We start from the raw sequence: 23,225 nt of genomic DNA, 5'->3' as shown, positions 1-23,225 counted from the left end.
CCCTCCCCCCCCAATTCCCATTCCCTGCCTACACACCCACCGCTTGGAAGGAAAGGGGGGTGCACTCTGCACCCCAAAGGCAAGAGCCTAGAAGCAGGCTGAGGCACGCTCTGTCCTCTGCAGCCCAGTCCCCCGTCCCTGTCGAACTCTTGGAACCCTCTCCCATCCTCAGGTGCAAACGTCCCCGGATTTCACCCCTGCTCGCCCGCCCCATTGCTCCTCATTCGCCTCCAGCCTTAAAAAGGAGGAAAAACGCACCAACGAGGTGTTTTCATTTTTCGATTTTATTTTAAAGTTTTAAAATTACAAAGACAGCAAATTCTTCCCGGCACAAATAACACTTGTTTAAAAAAGGGGGGGGGGGGGGAGGGAGGGCGTTTGACCACGCGCAAGGACGCGTTTTCCTATTTTATTAAAAATAAAAGACGACTGTACAGGTTTTTTTCTCCCAGCTCCCGGGTGTGAAACGTTAAGTACTAGCCCTAGATATGTATATATACATATACACACATACACACAGACCTAGCTCTGTGAAGCTACTTAGCAATTCAAAATTGACTGCAGTATGTCTTACTGTCCACTCCCCGCCCACTCCCCCCCTCCCCCATCTACAACTACTTATAAAAGACTCCAAAGTAAAGAGGTCGCGAGGTTCTTAAGTGGCGGGTGGCAGGGTTGGAGCCCCACCAGGCCACCAAGCAAAACCACCTCTTGTACAGGAGGAACCAAAAACCAGGGGGAAAGAAAAAAAAAAAAAAAAAGTCCTATGATACAATCCAATGGTGTGGAAAAACCCAAGTTTTAACAGGGCACACTGAGGCACTTGGCTGACTGAGTCCCCACCCTTCCCCTAAAGTTTCCACTCCATTTTAACATGAGACTTTCTGAAGCCACAAAGACCCCCCAATGACTAGTTTCCAGCTGACTGAGAGAAGCCACAGCTTCTCAGACCAGCTGTCACATTGGACCCCCCCCCCCTTCCCTAGGACAATAGGAAGGCCACAGGGGCAGACCAACAGCGAGAAGGAAGCTGGATTTGGACCCCCCACTGCTCACTATTGCAAGATGGAAGTCAGCCCAGAGAGGGTCCCCCCCCCCCTCCTTTGCCATCCAGCTGCTGCCACCCCTCCCTTCTCCCCGCCGAGATTCGGAAACTCTTCACAGGGGTGAGCAACCTAGAGAAAGCTAGCTCACCTCAAAGATACTCCCACAAACCTTAACAATTTCTGGGCTCCCCCTCATCTAGTCAGAACAAGCTGCCTTGCCCATTCTCTCCCGCCCCTCTACCTTCATAGTGAACAAACCATCCAAACAAAACACACAGACCCATCCAAATCCCCAAACCCATTAAGTAGATTAATAACAAGTCAACAGAACAAAAGTACATTCTCATCATTACAGAGAGATTTGTTGTTGCCGTCTTCGCACGATTGGTTAAGGAAAAATGAATTATTCCCTAACGTCTGAGGAATCCAAATTCTGTCTCTTATACAGTCAGGATAGAAAGGGGCAAAGGATTGCAGGTGAAGATCAGGAGAAAAGAAAGGAGAAAAGTATTTACAGAAAACAGGAGACAGGCAGGAGTGTCCACAAGAAAAGCCTCATTGTCACTTCTTCTTGCCGGCCCTCTTGGCACTGGACTTGGCTTTGGGCTTCACTGGTTTGGCCTTCTTAGGCTTTGATGCTTTGACTGGCTTGGCTTTGACAGTCTTGGGTTTTTTGGTTTTCTTGGGCGTGGCAGCCGGCTTCTTCTTGGCCTTCTTGACTGGGGTGGCTTTGGGCTTCTTGCTGGGAGCTTTGGAGGCAGCCTTCTTGGGCTTGGCTGCCTTCTTTGGGGCGGCCACCTTCTTGACTTCCTTCTTCGTCTTCTTGAAGGCCACCGACCTCTTGGGCTCATCGCTTTTGGCCAGCCGGAAAGACCCCGAGGCACCCACCCCTTTGGTCTGCTTGAGGACCCCAGTGGTGACCAGGCGCTTGATGGACAACTTGATCTGCGAGTCGGCATTCTCACCCACCTTGTAGTGGCTCTTGATGTACTTCTGGATGGACTGGCGCGAGGAGCCAGCGCGGTTCTTCTCCGCCTGGATGGCCGCCACGATCATATCTGAATACTTGGGGTGGTCTGTGGACTTCTTGGACGCCTTGGCCCGCTTGGGCTTGGCCGCAGGGGTGGACGTGGAGTTCTCGGTCATGGTGGCCTGTCTGGTCCTGCGGTTGAAGGAGGCGCCTTCAAAAGGGCCAGCCCTCGTCGGAGGCCGAGGAAAGCCTTACTCGGGATCTGCTCTGGCGCTCCCGAGTCCCCGGCCAGTCCGGGCCCCGGCTCTCAGGGACCTGGCTCGGGTCGCGGGAGGACTCGCCGGGCCGGGTCTGCGTGGCCCAGCCCCGCCGGTCTGTCGGTCGGTCGGTCTCGGCGCCGGGCTCGGGCTCTGGCTCGGTCTCTGGCTCGCGCTCTGCCTCCGCCTCCGCCTCCTCTGCCTCCCCTTTCCCAGCTCCGCGTCTGGCGCTCGGGCGGCGCATCCGGGTATTTAGCGGCGGCGGGCGGACCGCGGTGAGGACAGGGCTGCTGGCTGCCTGCTCCCGGCCCGGAATGGCGCCGCGCCGCCGCCATCTGTGTTTCTTCCGCCGAGCAAATCCGACCTTTCCCCCCGGCCCGGGCCTCCCCGCTCCCCGCCGCCGCCCGGGACCGCTGCCTGGCTCCCTGGGCTCCCCCGCCGGGCATCCCGCCGGCCCGGCCGCCGCCCCCCGCGCCCGCCACGCGCCCCAAACGGCGCCGAGGACGGCTGGTGCGCCTGCACATTTCCCCTTTGCGGGGGGCTGGCCCTGCGGGGCCTTGGAGCCCCGGTGCGGGAAACCCCCCGTAGCAAAGCTCCCCCCCGGGGCTACCAGGGATCCCGCTCCCGGGCCGCGGCGGTGCCCCCCGGCCCGGCGGAGCGGCTGGAAAGCGGCCCCAACTAACACACGCTGCCCCGAGCTGGGCGACTCCCAGCCGGGCCGAGCCGGGACAGGGGGGAGGGGTCGCTCCCCCAGGGTCCGGTCACCTCTCGGGGGTCATCCCACCATCGGGCCCCCCGCACCTCTACCTCTTCTCAGTCCTTGGGGCCCCCCGAGCAAACTTTCCCTGGAAGAGTTGGAAGGGCACTTTCAAACTTTGTCCCTTCCCCCTCCTCTGCCTGCTCTCCCCCAGCGCGACCCCTGACCTCTGCGTGGAGGTTCCCTCCTGAGGCCGGACCCCCGGTGCTGCCCGGGACCCCTGAGGGGATGAGGAGAGGTCTCCCGAGTCTTCTGCTCTCCTCAAAGACCCCCACATCGCCCGTATATCCCAATCGGGGATTCATTTATATGCCTCTCTCAGCCTGGGAGTTTCGGGGTCTCAGAGGCGGAACCTTGCTGTCCCTACCCCTGAGGCACATCCGGGGGTCCAGTCCCCCTCCCAGGGCCCCTTGAAGGCAGTGTGGGGGGGGGGGGTCTGCAATGGAGGAGCTGTCCCAAAGACTCCAGCAAGAGACTGTCCCCGGGGCCCCTGGGGTGAAGAGAGGCGCTGAGTGCTTTGGGAACTTGCGAGCATGGGGACTCCGGGGGAGAGGGGGAGGAAGGGGTCATGTTCCTGGGGTCCCGAAGAATCCTCAGAAAGTGTGCAGTTGTTCGGGGAGCGGTGGCCGGGGCCACCGCCATTTTGCCGGGAGGATGCGAGGTCTTTGTTAAAATGTATACATCTTTTCCGTGCTGCTTGGCAGGTAAAGATGAAGCGACCGGGGGCGTCACCGTCCGAAGGGAGTCTTGAGGGGCTCTGAGGGGCTTTAGGGGCCCAGAGGCCAGCAGAAGGGACGCCAGAGTTCCTGGGACCCCTTGTCTATGACACACAGCCTAATCACGTGCAGGGCCCGCTTGGCAGGGGCCCTGGGTTGAGATTCTGGGATGCTCTCTCCCTGAGCCCCCACCCACAACAAACCGGCTTTTATTCCCTAAGCAAAGAGGCCCGGCACTCTTCACGTAAACAATGCCCTGGGAGTGGGGGGTTTATAGCTGGTCAAAATGATGAACGTGCCTCTGGTATGGTCGGGAGCTGTTTGCAGGCACTGGCTGTTGGGGAGGGGAGAGGGGGATGATTGGAGTATTTAGATGGGGGATGGGGGGGCTCGTAGCTGCTCTTGGGGGGAAGGGCTCTTACTGGACCTGGGGAGTCTCCGAGGCCAGGGAAATTAATAGGTTTCCCCCACATACACCAAGGGATGGATTAATCCAAATGATTGGGAGGCGGGAGAGGGAGGCCTGAGACTCGGTATCAGATGCCTTCTCCCGGGCTTATCTTGGTGGCACAGGCAGGGGAAGGAAGCCACCAAGGGCCAGGTTAGTTCAAAAGGTCAAGGTTCTTATTTGGATGATGTCAATTACCGCCAAAGTTTCCTGATTTGAAAACACAACATTCTGGTGGGTTCGTTTTGGTTATTTACAAAGACAATTCTGGTTCCCACTATGATCTGGACGGGGAAATAGGCAAATCAAATAGCCAACCCCGGGTGCGAGATGTTGTACACCCCCGCCCCCACCCCCTCGCCACGTCCCTCGGCGTCTTAGAATAAGGACTAGCTGAATCCTTTGGCACGATGATGAAATAATTTTATTTACACAGCGCCTTACAGTTTGCAAAGTGCTTGCTCTCGTTTCTTGATCCTTTGAGCCTCCAGCCTGGGGAGGCGGCCAACGTGATCACTCCCCCCCGACTACTCCCATTTTACCGTGGAGACCGCCGGATTCGGAAGGGTGGATATGGGGGTGCACTGTGAGGCTCAGCTCCCGGTGCCCCCAGGCCTTCCCTTCATTTTGTGGCTCTCACATCCCACATCCCCTGCCCATCCCAGAGACCTGTAAATTCTCTCCCGGAACCGAAGCCAGAAATGGAGAGAAGGGTCACCTCGGAGTCGCCCGGGCTTCCCGATAGCCCACGTTCCCGCCCCGGGGCTGCGAGGTTCACCGCCCCCCCTCCTCCTCCCCACCCCCGCCCCCCGCCCCAGTTAGAACTGGAGGGGAAGCGAGGGGGCCGGGAGTTGGGCGCAGAGTCCGAGGCAGAGGGGGACAAGATGAGGAAACGCCGCCTCCAGATTGGCTTGGCCTCACCTCGCCCGGCTGGTACTGCAGGGTCTGGGGGCTTCTTGACTCTGGCGGGGCACCCCCCGCAGGCCGCTCTCGGGTCCCTACCAAGCGCAGAGCAGAGCGGTTTTCTGGCCAGCGGACGGCGGAACTCCCCCCGCCCCCTTTAACGCGAGCCCTTTAAAAAACCGGGAGCCACAGAGCTGCGGGCAACTCCTCCTGGGAAATGTAGTCCCCGGGCGCCCGCCGAGCCCCACTCTGTCCCCCCCCACCCCCCTTCCCCTCGCCCGGGAACCCTCTAGAGCATCGCAATCGCCGGTCAGCCACGGCGTGGGGAGGGGTCAGACATCATCTGCCCAGACCTCCTGGCTGTTTTTCCACCTGCCATTGTTTCCACCTGTAAAAAGGTGAAAGGCCGCGGATGATCTGTCCTACCTACCTCTGGGGCTCTTGCCAGGGGGAAAGAACGAGAAATCCTGTATGGAAAAGTGTAGATTGCGTTAGAACGCCAGGGGTCAAGTTTTCCTAGTGTTCGTGTGTTTGCACGTGCCAGCCTTTATTAAGTCCTAGGTACAGCTATAACGTCTCCGTTTTCCAGAGAGGTGGTCTAGAATGGCTGAATGGCTTGTCCAAGGTGGGTCAGCCTGAAGGAGGGTGGCAGGGTGACATTCCCAAGCCAGTGACTCCCACTGCGCCACCTGCGGTCTCATGAGACCTTGCACTGCACGCGCTCATTCTGGGCTTTGAAGCCCAGATAAGTGCCAGGCACTGGGGTAGGCAGTGGGATACAGCTGTGAACGAGAGATAAGAGATTCCTGCCCTTGTGGAGCTGACATTCTAGTTGAAAAGATAGATAAGCAACAGACCAAATAAAGAAGTCAATTACACAGTGTGTTGGAAGGCCATAATTGCAAAGACAAAACTGGGGAAGGGTAAGGGGGAGGTGATGGGCAGTGCTGAGAGGCGGTGGTTTACAGTTTTCAACAGGGTGGTCGGAGGAAGCCTCATTAAGAAGCCGACGCGTGGGGGGCCTGGGTGGCTCGGTCAGTTAAGCGTCTGACTCCGGCTCAGGTCATGATCTCACGGTTCATGAGTTCGAGCCCTGCGTCAGGCTCTGCGCTGACAGCTCAGAGCCCGGAGCCTGCTTCGGATTCTGTGTCTCTCTCTCTCTCTCTCTCTCTCTCTCTCTCTCTCTCCCCCTTCCCCACTCATGCTGTCTCTCTCAAAAATAACCAAACATTTAAAAAAAGAAAAAGCAGCCGCCACGTGAGCAAAGATTCAAAGGAGGTGAGAAGGAGCCGTTCTTTTTCTTGGAGGAAGAATCTTCTAAGCAAAGGAGACAGCCAGTGCAAGGGCCCTGGGGTAGGAGTGTACGGGGTGGCTGAATTAAGGAGGACAACAGGAGGAGATGAATTTTAAAAAGCTAAGAGCTGCCGAAGTGAAGGAGGCACAGGCCAGATGGGGTTTTACGGAACTTTGGCTCTTCCCTGCATGAGATGGGAGCCATTGGAGAGTTTTGAGCAGAGGAGGGACATTCTGGGATCCACAGTCAAAAATCAACCCCGGTTAATTCTGGTCGCTGTGCGGGGAAGAGGCTGCGGAGGGCAAAGACAGAAGCGGGGCTAGGACGTTGTTGAGATAGCCCAGGTGAGAGAGAATGGTACTCTGGCCCAGGTGGCAGCAGTGGAGGGGATAGGAAGGGATCAGGTCGCAGGGGCACCCCAAGGACGCTGGCTGGAACACTGGGAGACGGAGCTGTGGTGAACTGAGGCAGGGAAGACTGAAGGCAGAGCGGGGTCTGAGGGGTCTGGCTGTGGGTTGGGTTTGAGATGTCTCCCAGGTGTGTGCGTGGAGATGCTGAGAAGGCAGGTGAGTAGGAGAATCCTGAGTCTGCGGTTCAGGGAGAGAGTCTGAGGTATATCAGATGCCCATTTGGGGGCAGGCAGCTGGCGTTTCAAGCCATGGGCTGATCGGAGGGAGAGCACATCAGAAGAGGACAAAGGCCTGGCCCTGGGGACACTGACCTGGGGAGGTGGGAGTGAGGAGGAGACACCGGCAGCGGGGACCAAGAAGGAGAAGCCAGGGAGGTAAGAGGCAGATCTGGGGAGGAGGGGTGTCCTGGAGGCCAGTGAGGAAGGAGAGCGTGTCAAGGTGGGGCGGGGGAGAGGCCAACCTCTCAGGTGCCACCAGCCAGGGCAGCAAAGGCCGTCATCTGCCCTCATGGAACCGGAGACCCTCGTGGAACCCTCGTCTGGAGAATGAAGACGTTTGACCGGAGAGTCTCGAAGAGGCTTTCCAGCTCTCTGGGACTCAGGCAGGGCTTGGCGGGGGGGGGGGGGGGGGGGGCTGGGGGGGGGTAGTGCAGGAATGCAGCAGGAGTGAAGGCTGGGCATGGGAAGGTAGGTGACTTTACAGGCGGAAGGGAGGTGACTGAGTGACTCAGGCAGAGATCCAAAAGGAGTGGGACCCAGGCCTTGCAGCTGGGCAGAAGGGGCATGGGATGTTTTTGTGCCCCATGGGATGTTTTGTGTTTTTGTGCAGGGGAGTGTGTGTGACATGATCAGGTTGGCATTTATTTTTTTATTTTTTTAAGTGAGCTCTAGACCCCACGTGGGGCTTGAACCCATAACCCCAAGATCAAGAGTCGCATGCTCTGCCGGCTGAGCCAGCCAGGCGCCCCCAGGGTTGGCGTCTTAGAAGGAGCTCCGGCTGCAGTGTGATGGTGGCCCGGAGGGCAAGTCTCCTATGACACCAGTTTGTGGGGATGGAGGGGAGGGGCTGGATTTCAGTGACATTTAAGAGATCACACCAACAAGTCTCAGAGGGGGACGAGGGGGAGAAAGCTGAGGGTGTCCACATGGAGGCCAAGATATGGGCTGTGCTGGGGAGGGGAGAGGACTGCTCTGGCCACATGGGGCCTGCAGAGCCTGGACGGCTCCGGGTGGAGGTGTCTAGAGGCACCTGGACAAAGAGTCAGGGGCTCTGGAGAGAGACGGGGGCTGGAGACGGGGAATTGGAAGGGTTTGCAGCAAACTGCCGCCCTTCTCGAGGGAGAGGTGGAGAGAGAAGGGGAAGGGGCCACGGAGGTGAGATCCCAGCATGTCAGGATCCGGTGGAGGAAGATGAGCCAGCCAAAAATGTTGGGGGGGGGGGTGGGAGTGAGCGCCAGGGCAGAACGATGACCCCACTCCTCTGGAGTCTCAGCCAGGGTCAAGGCACAGCCCCTGGAGCGCCTCCTCCAGGAGGCTCGCCTGACTTCCCAGTCTCCAGAGCTGCATGTCTCAGCTCAGTGATTCTCAAGTGGAGGCAATTTTGCGTTCCCCAAGGGCATTTGGCAATGCTGGGACACATTAAAAAAATATTTTTTTAAAGTTTATTTATTTGGAGAGAGAGAGAGAGAGAGAGAGAGAAGCGGGGGGGGGGGCAGAGAGAGAGGGAGACACAGAATCTGAAACAGGCTCCAGGCCCTGAGCGGTCAGCACAGAGCCCGACGCGGGGCTCGAACTCACGGACCGTGAGATCATGACCTGAGCCGAAGTCGGACGCTTAACCGACCAAGCCACCCAAGCGCCCCATCTGCTGCTTTTTCAAGAGCAAACGCAGTGGATGAGGTCCTCGGGCCAGGCTGATGGCTCAGGGGACGGGGTCCCTTTAACATCACCGGTGGCCATCCTTCCATCTCTTAGAAACTCACCAAGGTCATAGATTCTCGCCGTTGTCCTTAAGTAAGCGACCCCTCACTTCATTGCGTCGAATAAGCGAATGACTGCGTGTGTCCCTTCCTTTTAAACCGATTATACCTACGATGAGGGGAGAGAAAGGTCTGCAGATTTTTCTTCCCGGCGAGAAATGCTTCTTCCTTTAAGGTGATGCTCACTTCTTTCCACGTTTGTTTTGCTTTTGTTATTTTTGTTTTGTTTTTGTTTTTGTTTCGAGAGAGAGAGAGAGAGAGAGAGAGAGAGAGTGAGGGTGAGGCAGGGAGAAGCGCAGAGGGAGAGAATCCCAAGTAGGATCTCGGGGTTGATCCCACAACCCCGAGATCATGACCTGAGCTGAAATCATGGGTCGGACGCTTCACCGACTGAGCCACCCAGGCGCCCCAGGAAGGAGGGGGGCGTTTGTAAAGTCCCTGTTAGATTTCCGGTGCCCCCCAAAGTCAGTTGGTTTTCAGTTTAAAAGGTCTAAGCGACACCTAGCTCACGTGGGGGGGGGGGGGGGGGTGGGGAGGGGCAGCTCTTATTTCCGGCAGGTTCCCAGACAAAGAGTTACCCCAGAACCTTGTTGACAGGCGGGAACCCTGCCCTCCCGGGTGTAGTGGCCAGCCCTCCTGAGTGAGGGGACCACCGTCCACTGACCCCTTCTCCTCCCCCACCCCCTTCCCTCCGGGCCTTGTTTGCTGTTCTTCTGGAGACTTCTTCTGCCTCGTGCAGCTCAGAGTCTGAGACCGTACAAGTTAAAACCCTTCAGGAGTCGGGGAGCCCCAGGGGGTGCCAGAACAGACCCTGCGCTTGGCCTCTTGAGGCTCAGAGTCCAGTGACGGGGCAGGGGGCAGGGGGAGTGGCATCGGTAACATCGCGAATTGGGATGGTCAGGCTCCACGCAGGAAAACAACAGGGGCCGGTGAAAGGGGGCGACGGGCGCGTTTACGCAGAACAGGTGCCGGGGAGGACTGTGCGACTGGATAGAGACGGTGCCCGCGTGGGGGGATGTGAGATGCCATCAGAGGTGAGCAGGCCGGGACACGTGGCGTTTTGGGTCACAGCAAGGGGCGTGGATTTTGTTCTAAGCGAGAAGCCACGGCAGAGTTTTCCAGCTTAAAATTTGAAGTTGTTTTAAAAAGGTAATCCAGTCGTTTTATTTTATTGCATTTTTTTCACTCTGTTTTTTTCTTGAAGTTTATTTATCTATTTTGAGAGACAGGGAGAGTGAGTAGGGGAGGGGCAGAGAGACGGGGAGGGAGGATCCCAAGCAGGCTTCTCGAGGTCAGCGCAGAGCCCGACTCGGGGCTCGAACCCACAAACCGTGAGATCACGAGCGGAGCGGAAACCAAGAGTCGGGCGCTCAGCTGGCCGAGCCACCCGGGCGCCCCGTTCCAGTTATTTTAAAACAAAAATTTGAATTCTAACGACCATCACTCATGCAAGAGAGTATGCGACATATATGCAATTCTAGAGGTAATACGGGAACAAAAATCTGTGTTTCACCACTCAGGTTCACACGCCACGCGTCTCCTGTCCCTCAGGAGCCCCCTCTGTACTCCTCCTTGATCACATCTCTGTGGCCTCTGTCCTGAATTATGTAAAGAATTCTCTCGTTTTCTCTTTATAGTTTTCCCATATGTGTGTGCATCCACGTACACGATATAGCTTGCTTTTTTTTTTTTTTTTTTTTTTTTTACTTTTTTACTTTTACTTTTTGCCTGGGTTGGGGCCACAGACAAATGGTGTCTTCTGTGACTTGCTTTTGTGACACACAAGGATTGTCTTCTGTGACTTGCTTCTTTTCACTCGGTGTCTGTTGGAAGGTCGTCCACGTTGGTGCAAATAGTTTTCGCTGCTGTGGTTGGAGCACATTCTGGGTTTGTAGGGCTTGGGGTTTATACAATCTGGGAGGTTCTTTTAAAAGTGTATAAAGTGGGAGGGGGGGGCGCCTGGGTGGCTCAGTCCGTTAGGCGTCACCTTCAGCTCAGGTCACGATCTCGCGGCTCATGAGTTCGAGCCCCACCTCGGGCTCTCTGCTGTCGGCACAGGGCCTGCTTCAGATCCTCTGTCCCCCTCTCTCCATGCCCTTTCCTGGCTCACGCTCTCTCTCTCAAAAATAAATGAACATTAAAAAAAAAAGCATACAAAGTTAGAGGGGCGCCTGGGTGGCTCAGCTGGTTGAGCTTTGACTCTTGGTTTTCCTCTCAGGTCATGATCTCAAGGTCAGGAGATCAAGCCCCGCCTCGGGCTCTGTGCTGTCAGCAGGGAGCCTGCTTGGGATTCTCTCCCTCTCTCTCTGTCCCTCGCCAGCTCATGCTCACTCTCTCTCTCTCAAAATAAGTAAATACACTTTTTAAAAGGCATATAAAATTATACTACAAGAGGTAAAATTAGGTAAAAACTTTATTTAGAATGAGAAGAGAATTCACAACAGGTTACAGATTTTTTTTTTTTTTTTTAAAGCTGGTAAATCGCACAAGCATCACAAAATCCACAAATGTATTCTTACTAATGAACCATCTGACCCACATTGCTGGTATCCCTCTCAGGCCTTGCAAGGGACCTGGGGACACCTCACGGGACCACGTCGGGGGGGTTTGGCAAGGAAGTCTTCAGTGAGGTCCGCTGCCCAGGGCAACCGTCCCAGGGCGACTGTTTGGTCTGTTCTACTAGAGGAAAAGGCCACAGTTTGTCTCCGTTCTCCTTGTGATAGAATGACTCCCGAAGACATCCATATCCTAGTCCCTGGAACCTGTGTACGTGTTCTGTTACATAGCAAGGAGGAATTAAGGTTGCTGATCTTGACATGGGAATTACCCTGGATTATCCAGGGGGTCCAGTGCCATCACAGGGGCTCTTAAATGGGAGAAGTGGGAGGGGGAAGAGCCTGAACCAGAGTCATGGCATCACGAAAGAGGGTTGACCCATCATTGCTGGCTTTTAAGATGGAAGGAGCCCACAAGCCTCCCTCCCTTTCTTCCTTCCTTCCTCCTTCCCTCCTTCCCTCCTTTCCTTTCTTCCTCCCTCCCTTCCTCCCTCCCTCCTTTCCTTCCTTCCTTCCCTTCCCTTTCCTTCCTTCCTTCCTCCCTCCCTTCCTCCCTCCCTCCTTTCCTTCCTTCCTTCCCTTTCCTTCCTTCCTTCCTTCCTTCCTTCCTTCCTTCCTTCCTCCCTTCCTCCCTCCCTCCCTCCCTCCTTTCCTTCCTTCTTCCTTCTGTCTTCCTTCCTTCCTTCCTTCCTTCCCCTTTCTTTCTTTTCCAGAGATGAACATCTATTAGATGCTGGGTGTATACATCAGCTCTCATATTTAACTTACGCAAAAATCTATATAATGGGTATTATTAGTGATTTGCAAAGGGAGAGGTTCAGTAGGAACCCTGGTCTGTCAGCCTCCCACACCTGTCCCATCTTCAAAATGTCCGATCCTGACAGAACATAGGGTTTCTGCAAGCCAGGGGTCCCCCGAGCTGCCCCTGTTGGAGTGTTTGGTTCCGGGAAGTCTCTGGAAGCCGGAAAAGGCAAAAACCAGATCCTCCCCTCAGGGCCTCCAGAAGGAACACACACCTGCTGACACCTTGACTTTAAGCCCAGTGAGACCCATTCTGGACTTATTAAACATTAAACAACACTTTTTTTCAACGTTTATTTATTTTTGAGAGACCGAGAGAGACAAAGCATGAGCTGGGGAGGGGCAGAGAGAGAGAGAGAGGAAGACACAGAATCTGAGGGAGGCTCCAGGTTCCATGCTGTCAGCACAGAGCCCCATTCGGTGCTCGATCTCACGAACCGTGAGATCATGACCTGAGTCGAAATCAGGACTCGGATGCTTAACCGACTGAGCCACCCAGGCGCCCCTGGACTTCCGACCTCCAGAACTGCGGGGCAACAAGTTGTGTTGCTTTAAGCCACCAAGCTGGGGACACTTGTTACGGCAGCCCCAGGAGACTAATACACCACCGTATTGGTTGGGCATTTGGGTTGTTTCCAGGTTCTGGTTTCTCGCTTTCCAGACCGGGTTGTTGTGACTCTTCTCCAGCAGGTGTCCTGGTGCAAAGAGGAAGGAGTTGGCAAAAAGCGTAGCTGCAGCTTTTCCAGTGGTTCCAACTGCTTCTCACAGGCTGCAGTGTGGGTGATGGGTGAGGCAAGGGCAGAACGGAGGGGGGGTGGGCCATCTCAGTTGTGCGGGTACTGAACTAAAGAGGCAGCCCTGGAAGTGGAAAGAAGGAGCAGACGTGAGAAATAGTTAAGAGAACAAGCCCATAGGGCTTGCTAAAGGGTTTGTTGTTGGGGGTGAGGGAGGAACCAGAAAGACTCCCAGGTTCCTGGAGCGGAAGCGAGGATGGGGTGGGTCCCAAGATGGTCGTGGCCGGGGATTCTGACACCAGGATCCTTGCTTGGCCGGCCTTCCCCTTTCCTGCCCTAACAGACAGCTCTCCCGGTCCCTCCTCATGCGGTGGAAGCTGACCTCTCGCCCACTGCTCCCCTGGTGGGAACACATTTGCAATCCCGTGTGGACTGAGATCAAAGGATGGAGAGAAAGACAAACACTCCTGAGATGCAGGAATAAAAATGCAGGGGACAGCTTCACAGTCAAACTTGAACGAACTTCCTAAGATTTAATACAACGGGAGGCATCACCAAGGAAAAGACGAAGGCTTTTGACTTTACGGAGATGGCTTAATCTACTTCACGGACGCTATCCTTTGGAGGGCTCTGCGTCTCTTACACAGGTGAGGAGGCTGCATGAGGAGACGTGGGAAATGTCTCTGGAAGGCTGCTTGAGAAAAGCAAGCTAAGAAAAATGTGTGTGGGCGATCTCATTTTTACAAAATAGGGAAATCAGAGAGCTCCTATATGTGTTGGGTATAAAATAATAGTTCACACTTATTGAGCAGTTACTACGTGCCGGGGGCTGCGCCAAGTGCTCTGTCCATAGTCCTGATGTATTACCTCTTCTATTATTGTCCTTTAACAGATGGGGAAGGAACTTGCCTAAAGGGGTCTGGCCCCATGCTCTTCACTAACCGTCAAAGCTGACCCTCCCTTAATCTGGGAATGAAGCAGGCACACTTGTAGCTGGCCTGGGAGCCCCGGGAGGAGCGAGCTCGGGTGCCCAAGTTCTCCCTTGTGCCGGTCAGTGGGTCAGATTAGCTGCCGTCTGAATTGGGAGAGTCCTGACCGAGGTCAGCCGGCAACGAGGACCCCTATGCCCCCAGAGAGGGAATTCACTCTGTGGGAAAAGGGGTGTGGCCAGGTGACCCAAGTCCAAGGCATTTCACAATACCTCACGGTGGGTGGGGGTGGGGGGCAGACTCCATGTGCGTCTGGGGCTGGAAGCCATGCTGGACCCACCCAATTCTGGAGTCATTCTCACTTCAGGGAGCGAGGACTAAGCTCCTGGTATAAACGAGAGGGCTGTAACCTCGGGGCTCAGGGGCAGGCAGGACGGGGCATTGTGGAAGTGAGACCGGCCTCCTCTGGACTGCGTGATCCCCTGGGATTATCAGACTGTTCTGGAAGAAACCTCAAGAGGGAGACACTGGGCTTCTTACCAGTAAATGCGCGCCGGTGCCTGCGAGATCGGTTAAAGAGACAACCGCACAGCACTGTGGCCAGGGTCCGAGCTGGGCGGGGGGGCCATGGATATGTGTGCGCTTACCCCCCGAAGTATTCCTGCCCGTTTTCTCTGACAAGCCGACCTGCGCCATGATGGGCTCTGAGTTTTTACTTTGTACAGCTCTATTCTTTTAAGTTTTTATTTAAAATTGTTCTATATTGTTTTCAGTTTGGTGAACAACACGCATGCATTTTGCAATGAAAACAGAGCCTTCAGGGATGGGCTAAATGGGCAAGGGGCATTACGGAAGACGCTTGTTGGGGTGAGCGCTGGGTGCCATACATAGGGGATTAATCACTGGAATCTGCTCCTGAAATCATTATTGCACAATATGCCAACTAACTTGGATGCCAATTAAAAAATAAATAAAGTGAGGGGCGCCTGGGTTCAGCGTCCGACTTCGGCTCAGGGCACGATCTCGCGGTCTGTGAGTTCGAGCCCCGCGTCGGGCTCCGTGCTGACAGCTCGGAACCTGGAGCCCGCTTCGGATTCTGTGTCTCCCTCTCTCTCTGCCCCTCCCCTGCTCACGCTCAGTCTCTCAAGGGTAAAGATTAAATAAATAAATAAATAAATAATTTTTTTTAAATTTTTTTTTTTAATGTTTATTTATTTTTGAGACAGCATGAATGGGGGAGGGTCAGAGAGAGAGAGGGAGACACAGAATCTGAAGCAGGCTCCAGGCTCTGAGCTGTCAGCACAGAGCCCGATGCGGGGCTCGAACTCACGGACCGTGAGATCATGACCTGAACCGAAGTCGGACGCTTAACCGACTGAGCCATCCAGGCGCCCCAATAAATAATTTTTTAAAAGGCATAACCGAGGTTAATAGCGGCCTGTGACGACAGCACAAATTTACAAACCGCACAAAATAATTTTGGTGTCCTATGATTATTTTCTAAAAGAAATACTACTACTTTTTATATATTTTATTTTATTTTTTTAAACACGTATTTATTTTCGGAAGGCAGAGAGAGACAGAGCACGGGCAGGGGAGGGGCAGAGAGAGAGGGAGACACAGAATCCGAAGCAGGCTCCGTCCAGGTTCCGAGCCATCGGCACAGAGCCCGATGCGGGGCCTGAACTCACGAGCTGTGAGATTAGGACCTGAGCCCAGGTCGGGCGCTTAACCGGCTGAGCCCCCCGGGCGCCCCAATAATACTACTTTTTAAATGTGAGACTTTGACAAAAAAAAAAAAAGAGAGACTTCATAATGTCCAAAAACATACACATGATGAAAAGACAAAACATAATATGGAAAAGAAACCCCCCAGAGTAAATATGATGAACGGTAAATATCTGTCGCATAGGGAATAGTGGTTACAAATCCTTAAGAGAAATGGTACCCGCCCCCCCTCCCCCACTGCCCCGCCCCGGCAGCAGGAGAAAAGACACGAACAAATCATTGATAGACAAGTAAATACCAGCAGCTCTTTGATCCCGCTGGGTGGGCACTTGTACCCCACAGAAATATCACCTTTGTCACCTTTGGGGTTACCTGAGACTTTTAGAAATGACGACAGTCCTGGAGCCGGGCGGGCACCCCTCCCCCAGGTCACAGGCACCCGACGTTAAGTCGACACGCCTGGATAACGGCTTCCCCCTAGGAGCCAGGAGCCTTAGACCGTTCAAACTCAGCCTGGATCCAATCATGAGAAAAGTACTGGACAGACCCAAACCGAGGGACGTTTTCCAAGATGACAGGCCTCGACCCTCCAAACACGTTAAGTCATGAGAGTCGGCAAAAGGCAGGAGGCGTGTTCCAGGTGAAAGGAGACAAAAGAAACTCCCCAACTAAACGCAACGCCTGATCCTTGATTGGAGCTCAGATTCTATTTTCATTTTTTTATACTATTTTATTTCTTATTTGATGTTTATTTATTTGGGGGAGACAGAGCGGGGGGAGGGGCAGAGAGCGAGAGGGAGGCACAGAATCCGAAGCAGGTTCCCGGCGCTGAGCACGTCAGCACGGAGCCCGACGCGGGGCTCGAACTCACAGACCGCGAGATCGTGCCCTGAGCCGAAGTCGGACGCTTAACCGACGGAGCCCCCCAGGCGCCCCTGTTGTACGATTCTTGCAGCTCATCTATAGGTTTGAAAATGTACAGAGTAAGTTGGAGGACAAGTTTGCAAGGCCGAACGCGGCACCAAAGCCTGTTTTCGGCTCCACACCCGAGGGAGAGAGGCAGGGTGCCAGCCGAACGCCATCCCCACCTGCCCTTGCTCTTCCCAGTCCTGAGAACCCCACCCTTTGGCACCCCCAGGCCGGAGACCCCTTGCAGGCTCATGCCATGGGCTGTCCCCCCCCCCACCCGGGCCCCCACTCCAGAACCCCTGAGCCAGCCCTCGTCCCACATCAATCTCAGGATGAGGCCAAACCCCAACCTTGTCCCGAGCTCGGCGGTCGCGCCTGGCTTCTATTAAGGACAGTGAGTCTCAGCTCTGCCTGTGGGCTTTGCCTGCGTCTCCCGCTTAGCCCTGCTCTGGGACCTCTTCCTTGCTGGACTCACCCACCCATCTTCCCTCGTGCTCAGGGTTTGGGTCTTTTCCAGCCATGGGCAAGCACTGGCCGGACAGGACAGTCACAGCCAGGAAGTTCACGGGAGGCCCTGGGGGTGGGGGTCTCCCAGAAGAGGCCCCGGAGCGCGCTGTCCTAAGCCCGGGGCCCTGCTTCTGTCACCCGGCGTACGGGTCCTGCCGTTGAAGCCCAGGGCACATGGATGGATCGTTCGCGTTTCTTTTCTTTTTGTTTTTTTTTTTTCAAAAACACCCAATGTCAGCACCAGCTTCCTAACCTCAGGACATGTGCTCTGCCTCTCACAGCGGGCAGCTGGGCTTGACCTTGGGACCCCTCACGCGAGCAAGAGCCCATCTGGAGGAGGAGATAAGGAGGGGTCCCTGGGTGGGGGGACTAGGGCATTTGAAAGTAACACACAAAACAAGCCCGGAGATTCCAGGACAAGTTGGCAAAAGGGTCACGGTCCCTCCCCCCTGAGAGGCCTAAACCAGCTACCTCCCAACGCTCCAGTGTCCTCCAGGCAGCCCGCTTCCTGGCTGCCCAGAGGAAGGAGCCATGACCTCCCTTAGCCCCAGCTTTTGGCAATGAAAGGCAAAGACTCCTCGAATCCAAGATTTCCAAATAATCAAATTAGGGAAGCCGAGAATTCTATACTCACTGTATGAGAGTTCTAAAATGTAAAATATTGGAGTCGCGATCTCTCACGGCGTAGAAAGTAGTCGCGCCTGGGTGGCTCAGTGGCTTAAGCGTCCGACTGCGGCTCAGGCCGTGATCTCACGGTTCGTGAGTTCGAGCCCCGCGTCGGGCTCTGTGCTGACAGCTCAGGGCCCGGGGCCTGCTTCGGATTCTGTGTCTCCCCGTCTCTCTGCCCCTCCCCTGCTCGCGCTCTGTCTCTCCAAAATAAACATTGAAAAGATAAATCAATAAAATGAACACGGTAGAAGGCAGTTCGGGTGGATGAAGCACCCAAATCTGCTGTGTGACCCAAAGTCGTTTTCTAACCCTCTCTGGGCCTGTGGGTTCTCTCCTCGAAACTCAGGGGACCTCATCCACCCACAAGAAATCCACAAAGTCTAGCATAGTGGTGAGTCCCAAGCACCAGAGATCCATGTTGTCTGCGTTTAAATCCCAGCCTCACCACTTACAGGTATGAGGCTCTTGGCAAACTGACCCTTCCGTGCCTCAGTTTCTTTTCTTGTAAACTGGGGAGAATCATGGCGCTTGCCTGAGAGAGTTTCCATGAAGACTAAATGTATACATACGTGTATACAGATATGTGTATGCAATAGGTATATAATGAACGATATATATCACGTGATACATCGAATGATGTATATCATGTATATATCACTTAGAAGAGTGCCTGACATGTGATCAGTGCGGTTTATTTTTTTTTTATTTTTTATTTTTTTTAACATTTATTTATTTTTGAGACAGAGAGAGACAGAGCACGAACGGGGGAGGGTCACAGAGAGAGGGAGACGCAGAATCTGAAACAGGCTCCAGGCTCTGAGCTGTCAGCACAGAGCCCGACGCGGGGCTCGAACCCACGGACAGTGAGATCATGACCTGAGCCGAAGTCGGACGCTTAACCGACCGAGCCACCCAGGCGCCCCTGATCAGTGCGGTTTAAATGTCACCACTTGTCCTCACTGTTGGTATTTCAGACACCCGGACAGAAATGATGTGTTTACCCACAAGAAGGCTGTAGAGACTCATAAGCGTGCTGAGTGTCTTTCCTTTTGGCTAAGATGTACGTCAATTCAGTGTGGGAGCTGTGGATTTTCTCCCGCTCCTCCAAAGCTCTGACTGGCAGTTCCATATGGCTTTGCTTAATTTTTTTTTAATGTAGGAATTTCTTATTTCTGAATGTAGTTGGAGAGCTCACAACTTTTAAAAAAAATTTTTTTGATGTTTATTTATTATTGAGAGACAGAGAGAGACAGAGCATAAGCAGGGGAGGGGCAGAGAGAGGGACAGAATGGGAAGCAGGCTCCAGGCTCTGAGCCGTCAGCACAGGGCCCAACGCGGGGCTCGAACTCACGAACCGCGAGATCACGACCTGAGCCGAAGTCGGACGTTTAACCGACTGACCCAGGAGCTCCTAGAATTCGGGGTTTTTTAAATAGCCTATGTGTAGTGCGAGCCTATGAAGAGTATGTACATTTTCCACGAAAAGAACTACATAAGAATGGATAGCTATGTGTGTCCATAGGATCATAGAACAAACTGACAAGATAGTCGACAAAGTAATGAAGTTGAGCTCTAGGTGGTAGATTTATGACGATCCTTTTTTCTCTTTAGCTCATTTGCTCATTCTCGCTTTCAAAAATTCACGTAACTCACTTGTATGGTAAATAACGGTCTTTTTTTTTTTTTTTTTTTTTTTTCAGTAGGCTCCATGCCCGGCATGGAAACCAAAGCGGGCTTTGAACTCATGACCCTGAGATCGAGACCTGAGCTGAGATCGAGGATCGGATGCTCAACCGACTGAGCCACCCAGGCGCCCCCAAACAGGTTGGATTTTAAAGAGCATGCCTTTCACCATCACCTGGTCCTTCTCACTCTTCCGCTGAGCTCTGGGCAGCGGGAGTTACTGCCGGCCCCTCTCTGCACAGGCAGTACGGGCCGGGGTGCCACTAGAGTCCTTCCTTCTTTGGGTACAGGTGATGTGTCCCCAGCCCGACAAAGGCTTCCCGAAATGCTCTCTGCCTCTTAGACGGCTGAGTGAGCAAATACTGATAATGGTGGAGCCAACACCCTGGGCCCCCTCGGAGCACGGTGACACAGCCTCTCGGCCCAGGCCCACCTGAAATGGAGACTGCCTCTCCCAGCTTCTTTCCGGCTGGAGTGACCCTGTGACCAAGTTCTGGCCAAAGGAATATAAGTGGAAGTTTTGTGCTAGAACTTCCCCGAGAGAAAGCTGGCTTAGGCCCTTCGTCCCTTCTTCGCTTCACTTCTCCTACCTGCTGGCTGGGGTGCAGATGTGTTGGCTGGCACTAGGGCAGCCATCTTGGGCCATGAGGTGCATTTGTGAATGGAGGCTGTGCATGATGGAGCCTGGGTCCTAGATCTAACTATGTAAACAGTGGATCCCAGACGCTGTGGCTCAGCCTGGGATCCCTCCCTTCAAACTTAAAAAAAAAAGATGTTTATGTAATAGTTTTGAGAGAGAGAGAGATGGTGCGTGAGCAGGGGAGAGGGACAGAGAGAGAGAGAGAAAGAAGGGGGGGGTGTGGAATCTTAAGCAGGCTCCATGGTCAGCGTGGAGCCAGACGTGGGGCTCAATCCCACAACCCTGGGATCATGACCTGAGCCAAATTCAAGAGTCAGCCATTCGACCGACTGAGCCACCCAGGCACCCTTCCCTTCAGACTTTTCTGCATAAAATAAATACATATCTTTCTCTTTTATTGTCGTTGCCACTCACAATCAAATATATCCTCACTAATCCACTCACTGACGACCGCTCTGCCAAAAGCTGGTTCTGGGGACAAAGGCAAGTCACATGTGAGTCCCGTCTTCACGAAACGCACAGCTCAGAGGGGAGGGGAGGACGAACTGGCCAGCCCCCAAGGCAACTCTTCGGAATTCCACACGACTTTTGTCTACAGGAAGTCAACTCTTGCCACGAGCTGGGCCCCCTGCTCGGCACCAGGCTCCGTGCGGGCGCAGGGACACCTGTGCCGGCCCTCGAGGGGCTCCCAGGCCAAGAACATGCTCCGTGAGCCTGGAGGCTTCGCGCCCTCCAGAGCAGCAGCCTCTGACTCAGTGGCTCTAGAGTGTGGCTCCTGGTCCCCCATCAGCCTGGGTCCATCCTTCTCAGCAGGTCTGCGAAGGCAGCTTCCAGAAAGAGAGAGCGTGAGCCGGGGAGGGGCAGAGAGAGAGGGAGACACAGAACCCGAAGCCGGCTCCAGGCTCCGAGCTGTCAGCCCCGAGCCGGATGCGGGGCTCGAACCCACGAACCGCGAGATGGTGACCCGAGCCGACGCTAGAAATCGTACCGGTGAACAGCCGTTGGATGGTACAGGAACTGCCTCAACGAATCCTCAGGTCTCCCCTATGAGGTCGGTGCTGTCATTGTCCCCCCGTGAGAGGGGAGGGAACGGAGGCACAGAGAGGTCCAGGGACCTGCCTGGGGTCACACAGGCAGTCCGCCGTCCGTCCCCAGCCCACACCCTGACCCCCACGCCTTCCTGCTTGGCGAGCACCTGCCTCCCGTCCAGGCCCGTGCGGGGCCTTGCACGGGGGCAGGGGAGCGTGGGCTAGAGCGTGTGCAGGACGGGCCGGGGTTGCGCACAGGCGCTCACGACCGCGCATCTGTTGCCGCTCGTGCGGTGTGGCTACAGGTGTGTCCAGCCTGGTCCCCCAGCCTGGACCCCCCTTCCCCCCCTCTGTCCCCTGCCGGGGCCTCCTTATCTTCGGAGACCCCGGGGGGCCGGCGTCCCTTCTGCCTGCCGCCCGCCCGGGATCCTCTAGCCCGGACGGTTGTGCCATCAGCCCGCGCGGGCGTTGTTGTCCCCAGGCGGGGCGAGGGTGTGTCCCTTCACTTCTGCGTCACCCGGGCGCCCGGAACAGGCCCGACCAGGACATTAACAAGGATGCCAAGGGCTGCCGCTCAGCGGGCAGGCGTGTGCGGGCCCAGCGCCCTCGTGACCCCGCCCGATTCCATTTGTTAATCTCCTCTCAGGAGAGACGCAAACGAGTCAACAGGAGCAGGTCCGTGGCTGAACCAGGCTCCGGCTGTGGCTTCCCCCTCCCGGGCTCTCTTGGGGGCTATTTCATTGTTTTTTTTTTAACTGTCACTTATTTTTTTTTTAAGGTTATCAATTGGCTTGGAGAGAGAAAGAGTGAGCGAGCGAGCAGGGGAGAGGCAGAGAGAGAGGGAGAGAGAATCCCAAACAGCCTCTGTACGATCAGCACAGAGCCCGACCCGGGGCTCGAACCCCCAGACCGTGAGATCACGACCGGAGCCGAAATCAAGAGTTGGATGCCGAACCGACTGAGCCACTCGGGCGCCCGGCTTTTATTTATTTGGGGACACGTGTCGCGTGCACCTGAAAAACAGTTCAGGCCAAATGAAGGCATATGATCTCAGAATGAGTGTCCTTCCACCTCTGTCCCCACCCCCCCCCCGGCCTTCCCGCCCCCTCCCGGAGGCAAACACTGTCCCGGGGCCCCTTCGTGCTGGGTTTTCTCACTGTGGGCGGGGGGAGGGGGAGGGGGGGCGTGTGGGTGTGAAACTCCCCCGAGAGATTTTAAACATCATGGCACGCGTGGGGGTGACTTTCCTATTTCCGGTGCTGCAGTGCATGGTCCTGTGTAGACGCGGACAGCCACGGAACGGAGGAAAAGAGGGAAGAGGCGAGAGACAGCACGCGGTCGGGGCCCGAGTTCTGGGGGGGGCCCTGGGCGTGGGGCTGGTGACACCGGCCACCTGTCTCCCCCTAAGGAATCGGGAGCTCGTGAGAACCGGCTGGAGGCCGGGAGGTCGCAGCTAGCTGCCCCCCCTCTGCAGGCTGGGGCCTCGCTCTGGAGACGCCTCGACCGAGGGCACAGGGCCAGCGGGTGGCCAAGCCAGGACTCATGCTGGCCTCGGGGAGCCACAGGGGAGCTTGGAGGAGGCAGCCGACTACCTGTGTCTAGGGCGGCCAGAGCCGGGAGGGTCCGGCATGGGAGTGGAGGGAGCGGGGCCGGGGGTCTAGACAGGGAACAACACCGAAGGGGCTTTGGCACCTCCCACGACACGTGGGGTAAGTCTGGAGCTGCGGGATGGTGAGGGGACGAGGGCCGGCCAGGGACGCGGGCACCTCTGGAACCCCCTCTTGTCCTTTCTGGGGCCCCCCAGCCTTCCTGGTCCCCGGAGGGAGGAAGCTCTTTCTCGGCTTTACTAGGGAAACTGAGGCAGGAGCGTGGAGCCCGTTCCAGTCATCCCAGCAGAGGTGCGCCCGGACCTCGCCTCACACCTACGCCCCCAGCTGGGGGACCCGGAGCACCTGTTCTCCGGGCAGCGTCCAAGGGGACGCCCTCGGTCAGCTCAGGAAGCCCCCCCCGGGCGCGGAGGCCCCGGGGACGCAACCAGCTCTGTGACTCGTTTTGCTGCCCTGAGTCTCGGGCCCCTCAACTCGAAAGCGGGGATGGTTGTGCCCCTGCCTCACCGGGCCGACCAAAGGCAGACGCTGCGACAGGTAGAGGGGAGGCGGCGCTGGAGACAGATGGGCCGAGATGTGAGCCTCTGAATTATTGACCCGGGTGAGTCACGTCCCCCTTTTGAACCTCAGTTTCCTCTGGAAAATGGGGACAGCAG

General features: G+C 55.7%; 1 protein-coding gene and 1 long non-coding RNA gene across 2 annotated transcripts; one reads left to right on the top strand and one right to left on the bottom strand.

The window, feature by feature from the left end:
* Positions 1-266: 266 nt before the first annotated feature.
* LOC109265548 (histone H1.0) lies at positions 267-2,475 on the bottom strand. Its single transcript, XM_019446846.2, has one exon. The coding sequence runs from the start codon at positions 2,190-2,192 to the stop codon at positions 1,608-1,610; it is 585 nt and encodes a 194-aa protein (XP_019302391.1). The 5' UTR covers positions 2,193-2,475; the 3' UTR covers positions 267-1,607.
* A 10,580-nt stretch (positions 2,476-13,055) lies between these two features.
* Positions 13,056-22,018, top strand: LOC128774936 (uncharacterized). Its single transcript, XR_008419488.1, has 3 exons — positions 13,056-13,516; positions 19,312-19,435; positions 21,741-22,018. It is a non-coding gene; the product is annotated as an uncharacterized LOC128774936 (long non-coding RNA).
* Positions 22,019-23,225: the final 1,207 nt, after the last annotated feature.

The sequence above is a fragment of the Panthera pardus genome, unplaced genomic scaffold (assembly GCF_024362965.1).
Source record: "Panthera pardus isolate Hobbes unplaced genomic scaffold, ASM2436296v1 HiC_scaffold_6, whole genome shotgun sequence".
Classification (NCBI taxonomy): Eukaryota; Metazoa; Chordata; class Mammalia; order Carnivora; family Felidae; genus Panthera; species Panthera pardus.
Note: the sequence above shows the minus strand (reverse complement) of the source record. Positions and strands in the feature narration are given on the sequence as shown.

What these genes read in the sequence shown, in the direction of transcription:
- LOC109265548 (XM_019446846.2), bottom strand. Translation starts at nt 2,192, where the DNA reads ATGACCGAGAACTCCACGTCCACCCCTGCGGCCAAGCCCAAGCGGGCC.